The following is a 9,839-nucleotide window of genomic DNA, read 5'->3' on the forward strand; positions in this document are numbered from 1 at the left end:
AGTGAGGAGGCTGCAGACTGCCGATTTGAGGGATGAGGAATGGAGCGACAGAGAGTGGAGTCATCAGCAAAGAGATAGAGAGGATTTCCCAGAGAGTCGGAGAGATCATTGATGAAGACCAGAAAAAGCACAGGGCCCAGAACACTACCATGGGGAACTCCAGCCTGAACAGGAAGGGGAGATGAGAGAAACCCATTCAGGGTCACACGTTGACTACGACTCGAGAGGAAGTCCGCAAGCCATGCGAGGAGATTTCCATGGATACCACAGGAGGAAAGTTTGGTGAGCAGAGCTGGGTTTCTTCAGGTATATACACATATATAGAGGCTTCCCGCTCTTCCGGACCCAAAATCAAAGTGAACAACACCGACTGACGTTATTACAACAAATACAAAGAAAAGTAGAGAAAACAAGGAGATTTTTTTTGTCCTGGACAATATTTATTCCATCGCGCGACCGATCACGTGACATTGTATACGTAATATATAAATCGACGGTCGCCGTTACCGTTTATACATACAGGTGCATAGGCAGACGAGGAATGACAACACAAGTATTACACTGAACTATTGGAATTGTTTTGGAGGAAATTGTCTAAATAAAGGATAAAATAATGAAATAATAAACCAAGAAAGGAAGTTGCGAATATAATTCGGGGAAAGACTCAACTATGGCGGAAAAGATACCGTTAAATACAGGTAAATCATTTATTGGATAAAGGTATATTTTTTTAATGCTCGTACGTCTGACATGATTCCCAGGGAAGGAAGATATTATTGTCGGTTTTTCTTCTCGATGCACAAAAATGTTTCCAATGGATAAACAAACACTACAGGTGTTGGAAAGAACGAAATGAGGTTCGGAGATGCACTTTTGCATTCCTTTACGCATTTGTTTACTTGATCATTTACGACATACCTGTCGTTGTATAACACACACACACACACACACACACACACACACACACGAACACACCCACAAACATACACACACACACACACACACACAAATATACACACACACTCATACACACACGCACTCATATACACAAACACACCCACAGACATACACACACACTCATACACACGCACTCATATACACGAACACACATACACACACACACAAATATACACACACATTCATATACACGAACACACACACACACACACACACACACACACACACCTCAAACACCCAGGGTTGAGTCAAATGAATATCGATGTTCGTGAGTTGGGAACTCGTCACTAATTCGGTCTACGTGATGTTTTTGTGCGATTTAAAGTTTAAAATGTTAAACTCTCTGTCGAAGGTTTTCGTTTAAAAAGTACAATCGAAGTCTGATCATCCAATCAGGTTGGAGCATTGCGATCGAGCGTCTTCAAAGCACCTGAAACTTCCAGGACATGGTCTGATCTTTGTAATCCAAGCAGTCAGGACTTCCAAAGTTCAGCTTCCAGGTGGATCCCTGGTCCTTGTAATCCAGGCAATCGGGCGCCGCAAATCCTAGACCCGGTCCAGCATTCAGGTATCCTTGTCCGTGACCCGGGGACTGCCCGAGACCCAGAGGTGTTGACACGCACGATTGGCCTCCCATGGGATTCGCCACCGTGCCGGGAAGCTGCGGATGCATGGAGGACAGGTACGGGGCGCACTCCATACCACCAAAGTACGAGGCGCCGCCACCGTAACTCTGTGCGTACGTGGGTCCCTGTGTGTAGGTAACCGGGTAAATGGCCGAAGACCCTCGCTGATGGATTCCTCCGGTACACGAAGCTCCGGCAAGGAAAGCCTCGGGAGATCCCGAAGCCGGGCACCAGATCGACACGGGGGTTCCCGCCGATGATCCGGGAGGTGTGCAGGTGGAGTTTCTCCCTATTCCTGACACCGGAGAGTAATGGCCGCTCTCAGGAGACTCCTGATGCGGATCCACACCTGGGATGGGTCCCGCGAGGTTCTTCTTCTTCGGGGGTCTTGGCTTGCCTTGTCCACCGATTTGTTGCTGTTGTCGGCATTTCGCACGTCTGTTCTTGAACCACACCTGCACACGCCCGTTTGGACGATGTAAAAACAAAGGTGCATCAGTTCGGCTTTTCAAAAAATGGCCGCCGTTACAAACATCACTTACATGGAAAAAAAAATGCCGGGAACTCGTTCAATCGTCTACATTTTCGTACCTTCGCTACAACGATCAAGTAAACAAGAACAAGTTGTTACATTTCCCAGGTACTGTACATTCATTGCCCTATCACCTGTCATCTCGCCAAGTTACCCGGTATTTGTTTGTCCGTAACGGGAATAATACAACATGGTGTGTGAAGGACCGAGAAGGCGAGTGTCGATCTGCATCGACGGACAAGACAGACAGCAAATTCTGTCGATTAGAGGCGAAACCCGAGCGTATGTTAACCTCGGACGTTTCGAGCATTCGCCCTTCATCGGATTAAAACTCGGGTTCCAAACCTCGGACGTTTCGAGCATTCGCCCTTCATCGGATTAAAACCGGAGTTCCAAAGCTCGTACGTTTCGAGCATTCGCCCTTCATCGGATTAAAACTCGAGTTCCAAAGCTCGTACGTTTCGAGCATTCGCCCTTCATCGGATTAAAACTCGAGTTCCAAAGCTCGTACGTTTCGAGCATTCGCCCTTCATCGGATTAAAACTCGAGTTCCAAAGCTCGTACGTTTCGAGCATTCGCCCTTCATCGGATTAAAACTCGAGTTCCAAACCTCGGACGTTTCGAGCATTCGCCCTTCATCGGATTAAAACTCGAGTTCCAAACCTCGGACGTTTCGAGCATTCGCCCTTCATCGGATTAAAACTCGAGTTCCAAAGCTCGGACGTTTCGAGCATTCGCCCTTCATCGGATTAAAACTCGAGTTCCAAACCTCGGACGTTTCGAGCATTCGCCCTTCATCGGATTAAAACTCGAGTTCCAAACCTCGGACGTTTCGAGCATTCGCCCTTCATCGGATTAAAACTCGAGTTCCAAACCTCGGACGTTTCGAGCATTCGCCCTTCATCGGATTAAAACTCGAGTTCCAAACCTGAGCCACTCACGTTTCCCCACCGAGGTTCGTCTACTCTTATCGAATCTCACTTTATAACGTTTACCTGCGTTTTGTGCTGTAAACGAATTTTCTCGTCAAAATTAAATAATCGAAATATTTATATGAAATCAAAGCTTCACCTTCACCACCTCAAGTCCCCGTTAAACGTGCGATCCGGACGGAACGTTCGACGTACGTTACTGTCACCTGATTCACGTTTAATCCACGGAGGGAATCGTTTTCAGTTTTAATCCTTTACATTTACAACAAATTGAAAGGGGCAGAATCATTGTAATCACAGGTGATTTATTGCGTAAAAAATGGATTAATTTTTTTTACAGGTGTGTTCGGGTAACGATCTCTATATTCCAAGGTAGAGAGTAGACCACCGTGGAAATATAGCGATTCGTAACTACGCCGACCCTAGCAACGTTTCCTCGGATTACCTGTCCATCACAAGAAATACCAAATCCCAGGTAAGCGTTAAACTTCCAGTCACGTGCTGCAAAAACTCTTACCGTTCAGAGGTAAACTCTTACCGTTCAGGTGTAAACTCTTACATAACGCCGTTACCCGTCCCAAATTTTCTTTCATTTGCCCTTAATTGTTACGAAAAGGTAGATTCCGTTTCATGAAAAGAGGACGGTGTCCACACTGCCGGACAGGTGTGATTATGGTACCTGGACACGCGATTCGGGAAGGTTGATCTTCACAGCTACCTCCTCACGCATGAAGATGTCCGGATAACGAGTCTTTGCGAAAAGGGACTCGAGCAGGTCGAGCTGGGCCCGTGTGAAGGTGGTGCGCTCGCGGCGTTGCTTCCTCGGTGTACCTGCAATGGACGTCCAGCATGAGGTCGAACACGCACCTTCACGACATATAAACATACTATATGTGGGGCGCGTCGAACACACCTTCGGTCGTATAAACATGCTACATATATGGGGTGAAGGTGCACAGGTCGTTTTTAAAAACCTGGGTTTACACCTGCGTTGCTGCTCGCATCAGCGGATTGCCCATCGGTGCGTTATAGCTTCTCGGCGATCGCTGGAAGCAACATCACTTATGCTTCTTGCTCATCAAGCAATATCCTACCTTATAGTTTATTACCTGGAGTACCCGGCATTGCCCGGTGCTGTTCTTATCCTGTTGGCATTTTGAAGAAATAAAATGTTTTTTTTCCAGTTTTTTTTTTCTATTTTTCTTTTCTTTTCATTTTTTCCATTTTTTATTTTCTTTTTCCTTTTTCTAGTTTTTTTTTCTATTTTTTATTTTCTACTTTCTATTTTTTTGTGGGTGCTGAAAACACTTCCCGACTCTCACCCCATATGGAATGTAGTCGGGGATTATGTACTATTACCTGTCACATGCTACAAAGTATTCGGCACTGGAGCCAATTTAAAAAAACATCCCCCAAAAAATTGAACTTTTTTTTTTCTTTTTTTCCCAAAACACTCCTCGTCACTCACTGATGAACCTATAGATAGTGCGGTATGGACACGACACTACACAACTACCATTTCCTCTTGACTATCCCCCCCCCCCCCTCCAATGAATCCCCTTTTGTTGTGGGGGTCGCCAGGGAACCATTGTTGTCTCAAGTCTTTCATGAACCAGATACCTGTGGCTGACCGTGGTTTGCGCAAGAGTTTATAATTTATTTGATAAAATCGCCAAGAAGGAAAATATACAATAAGACGTTTGACGTCACCAACACCTGGTGCTGCCGGGGGGACTTCAGCTCAACATCCAATGGTTCTGCCTGCAAAGCACCAGGGTGAAAGTTTATCGGTAGGTCGAGGTTTACACCTAGGCTGCCAAAGGTGACTGTCTGCTTGGTTCATATATTGCGTATTCCCTGGCCAGGTCCCTAAAGACCGGATGGTTCCATGAGACGCTTCTAATCTCAGCTGAGGGATTTGTATATGTACATTCACTCAATAGGACTGCCATGGTTTTAGCCATACAACTGCCTTGGTTTTAGGTTTAGCCCAACAAATAACTGCCTTGGCTTTAGTCGTATAACTGCCTTGGTTTTAGGTTTAGCCCTACAAATAACTGCCTTGGCTTTAGTCGTATAACTGCCTTGGTTTTAGGTTTAGCCCTACAAATAACTGCCTTGGTTTTAACCCATACAACTGACTTGGTTTTAGGTTTAGCCCGACAAATAGCTGCCTTGGTTTTAGCCATACAACTGCCTTGGTTTTAGGTTTAGCCCTAAAAATAACTGCCTTGGTTTTAGCTATATAACTGCCTTGGTTATAGCCATACAACTGCCTTGATTTTCGATTTAGCCATACAAATGCCTTTGTTTTAGGTTTAGCCATAAAAATTGCCTTGGCTTTAGGTTTAGCCATACAACTGCCTTAGTTTTAGGTTTAGCCATAAAAATTGCCTTGATTTTAGGTTTAGACATACAACTACCTTGGTTTTAGGTTTTAGCCCTGTAACTAACTGCCTCGATTTTAGCCCGACAAGTGCCTCGGTTTTAGGTTTAGCCATATAACTGCATTGATTTTAGGTTTTAGCCAGACAAGTGCCTCGGTTTTAGCCTGACAAGTGCCTCGATTTTAGCCCTACAAGTGCCTCGATTTTAGCCCTACAAGTGCCTCGGTTTTAGCCCTACAAGTGCCTCGGTTTTAGCCCTACAAGTGCCTCGGTTTTAGCCCTGCAAGTGCCTCGGTTTTAGCCCCACAAGTGCCTCGGTTTTAGCCCCACAAGTGCCTCGGTTTTAGCCTCACAAGTTCCTCGGTTTTAGCCCCACAAGTGCCTCGGTTTTAGCCCTACGAGTGCCTCAGTTTTAGCCCTACACGTGCTTCGGTTTTAGCCCTACAACTGCCTCAGTTTTAGCCCCACAAGTGCCTCGGTTTTAGCCCTACAACTGCCTCGGTTTTAGCCCAAGTGCCTCGGTTTTAGCCCCACAAGTGCCTCGGTTTTAGCCCTACAACTGCCTCGGTTTTAGCCCTACGAGTGCCTCAGTTTTAGCCCTACACGTGCTTCGGTTTTAGCCCTACAAGTGCCTCGGTTTTAGCCCCACAAGTTCCTCGGTTTTAGCCCTAAAAGTGCCTCGGTTTTAGCCCTACAAGTGCCTCGGTTTTAGCCCTACAAGTGCCTCGGTTTTAGCCCTGCAAGTGCCTCGGGTTTAGCCCTACAAGTGCCTCGGTTTTAGCCCTACAAGTGCCTCGGTTTTAGCCCTACAAGTGCCTCGGTTTTAGCCCTGCAAGTGCATCGGTTTTAGCCCTACAAGTGCCTCGGGTTTAGCCCTACAAGTGCATCTGTTTTAGCCCTACAAGTGCCTCGGTTTTAGCCCTACAAGTGCATCGGTTTTAGCCCTACAAGTGCATCGGTTTTAGCCCTACAAATACCTCGGTTTTAGGTTTAGCCATATAACCAGTTTAAGGTGCGATCGTCGTTCCAGATCCAGGCACGTGCTTATTTAAGGACAATAGTTCAACATAAAACAATTCTACAAAAGTTTTGTTAAAACCACTTTGTACATTAGGAGTTAAAAACTTATTTTCCTTTACAAAAGCGATTTGTACTTTCACAGTAACAACAAATCGTGTAAATAAACGGATTGTCGTTATGAGATAACTTTAAATGTATGTGAGTTTATTTTTTAAATTGTAAACAATGTCGAGGCTCATGGAAGGACGGAGAACGATATCGTTAACTTTGATGACGAATAGTCGTGCGAATGGGAGATGATGGGACGAGCCCCGACGTTTTACTTCACATGCAACGATCGATGTTTAACGATGGTTCGAGTACAAGACCAAGGGTCATGTCCCGTGAGTGACCGAAAGAGGAATAATCGTCGTTGCGTGCGCAGGGTTAGCTCGCAGGTGTGTCGCACGGTCGCGCACACAGGGTCAACCCGCAGGTGTGTTGCACGATCGCGCACACAGGGTCAGCCCGCAGGTGTGTTGCACGGTCGCGCACACAGGGTCAGCCCGCAGGTGTGTTGCACGGTCGCGCACACAGAGTCAGCCCGCAGGTGTGTCGCACGGTCGCGCACACAGGGTCAGCCTGCAGGTGTGTTGCACGGTCGCGCACACAGGGTCAGCCCGCAGGTGTGTCGCACGGTCACGCACACAGGGTCAGCCCGCAGGTGTGTTGCACGGTCGCGCACACAGGATCAGCCCGCAGGTATGTTGCACGGTCGCGCACACAGGGTCAGCCCGCAGGTGTGTCGCACGGTCGCGCACACAGGGTCAACCCGCAGGTGTGTTGCACGGTCGCGCACACAGGGTCAGCCCGCAGGTGTGTCGCACGGTCCCGCACACAGGGTCAACCCGCAGGTGTGTTGCACGGTCGCGCACACAGGGTCAGCCCGCAGGTGTGTCGCACGGTCGCGCGCACAGGGTCAGCCCGCAGGTGTGTTGCACGGTCGCGCGCACAGGGTCAGCCCGCAGGTGTGTTGCACGGTCGCGCGCACAGGGTCAGCCCGCAGGTGTGTTGCACGGTCGCGCACACAGGGTCAGCCCGCAGGTGTGTCGCACGGTCGCGCGCACAGGGTCAGCCCGCAGGTATGTTGCACGGTCGCGCACACAGGGTCAGCCCGCAGGTGTGTTGCACGGTCGCTCGCTCCCGATCGAGATTCACACCAAATGCTCCCATCGGTCGGCGGAACAAATCCCAGTAAATGTACAATCACCAGGTGAATGGAGGCTCGGGCTTCGTACCGGGAAAGGTGACGTTTGGGTGAAGCAGGTCCATGGCGGCCGCGGTCGTGAAGCCGAGCCCGGTCATGGCGTACGGACTTTGCTTGAGATAGGACATCATGCTCGCAGGTGGACGCGGCGAGACGCAGGTCAAGACCCGGACGACTTCGACCGTGTACCTGTGCACCCCAGGTGTGAATGCTAACAGAGAGAGAGTGAGTGCACCCGCACTGAGCACCGCGGGACCAGGTGAGTGCAGCCGCACCGAGCACCGCGACCCGAGTCAGTGCACCCGCACCGAGCACCGTGGGACCAGGTGAGTGCAGCCGCACCGAACACCGCGGGACCAGGTGGGTGCAGCCGCACCGCGACCCGAGTCGGTGCACCCGCTCCGAGCACCGCGGGACCAGGTGAGTGCACCCGCACCTTCTACGAGTTGTTCTTCTCAATGGGCAACAACCTTTCAACCACTTCACCTACACCTCGTGCCATTCTGGCTTGAGATGGTCCCCCAACCCGACTCACCGAAACCGAATCTATCCCGACCAATCCCAATCCCAATCCCAATGCAAATGCAAATGCAAATCCTCATCCCCTCCCCCCCCCCCCCTCATCCTTTATCATCAGCAGCTCCTTAATCCCCGCTCCCCCATCGTAGCACCCCTCCCCCTTATCCAGTAAGCCCCGCCCCCATCGCACCACCCCTCCCCCTTATCCAGCAAGCCCCGCCCCTCGTCGCCCCATCCCTTTCCCCCTGCTGGGTCAAGATTGAAGGCTTCGGCCCGAGGGCGCTTATTAAACATTGTTATCTGATAATTAAACACACGCCACAATAAGCCGCCATTGAAAGACGCCGTGTGCGCCTAATTGCGCGCATTTGCATTCTCCCGCCCCTCCGATGACGTCACAATCAGCTCTAATTGTTTAAACGGCGAAGAAAGCGAGAAAAGCACAATCTCTGCAAGAGCGAAAAAAACAACAACAATCGCTCTTGTGCGAAACTCCCAACACAACCACGAAAACCACAAACCATGGAGGATGCGAAATTCCCAACACAACCACGAAAACCACAAACCATGGAGGATGCGAAATTCCCAACACAACCACGAAAACCACAAAGCATGGAAGATGCGAAATTCCCAACACAACCACGAAAACCACAAACCATGGACGATGCGAAATTCCCAACACAACCACGAAAACCACAAACCATGTAGGGTGCGAAATTCCCAACACAACCACGAAAACCACAAACCATGTAGGGTGCGAAATTCCCAACACAACCACGAAAACCACAAACCATGGACGAAGCGAAATTCCCAACACAACCACGAAAACCACAAACCATGGAGGATGCGAAATTCCCAACACAACCACGAAAACCACAAACCATGGAAGATGCGAAATTGCCAACACAACCACGAAAACCACAAACCATGGACGAAGCGAAATTCCCAACGCAACCACGAAAACCACAAACCATGGAGGATGCGAAATTCCCAACACAACCACGAAAACCACAAACCATGCACGAAGCGAAATTCCCAACACAACCACGAAAACAACAAAGCATGGACGAAGCGAAATTCCCAACGCAACCACGAAAACCACAAACCATGGAGGATGCGAAATTCCCAACACAACCACGAAAACCACAAACCATGCACGAAGCGAAATTCCCAACACAACCACGAAAACAACAAAGCATGGACGAAGCGAAATTCCCAACGCAACCACGAAAACCACAAACCATGGAGGATGCGAAATTCCCAACACAACCACGAAAACCACAAACCATGCACGAAGCGAAATTCCCAACACAACCACGAAAACAACAAAGCATGGAACATGCGAAATTCCCAACACAACCACGAAAACAACAAACCATAGACGAAGTGAAATTCCAAACACAACCACGAAAACCACAAACCATGGACGAAGCGAAATTCCCAACACAACCACGAAAACCACAAACCATGGAAGAGGCGAAATTCCCAACGCAACCACGAAAACCACAAACCATGGAGGATGCGAAATTCCCAACACAACCATGAAAACCACAAACCATGTAAGTTGTGAAATTCCCAACACAACCACGAAAACCACAAACCATGGACGATGTGAAACTC

General features: G+C 48.8%; 1 protein-coding gene across 1 annotated transcript; it reads right to left on the reverse strand.

Moving 5' to 3' along the window:
- Positions 1-1,378: 1,378 nt before the first annotated feature.
- Positions 1,379-7,831, reverse strand: LOC137437294 (homeobox protein OTX2-A). Its single transcript, XM_068131660.1, has 3 exons — positions 7,732-7,831; positions 3,727-3,878; positions 1,379-2,038 (listed from the first exon to the last, which is right to left on the reverse strand). Exons 1-3 carry the CDS (start codon positions 7,829-7,831, stop codon positions 1,379-1,381), a joined length of 912 nt encoding a protein of 303 aa, XP_067987761.1.
- Positions 7,832-9,839: the final 2,008 nt, after the last annotated feature.

The sequence above is a fragment of the Myxine glutinosa genome, chromosome 12, assembly GCF_964187855.1.
Source record: "Myxine glutinosa chromosome 12, kmMyxGlut1.1, whole genome shotgun sequence".
Taxonomy (NCBI): Eukaryota; Metazoa; Chordata; class Myxini; order Myxiniformes; family Myxinidae; genus Myxine; species Myxine glutinosa.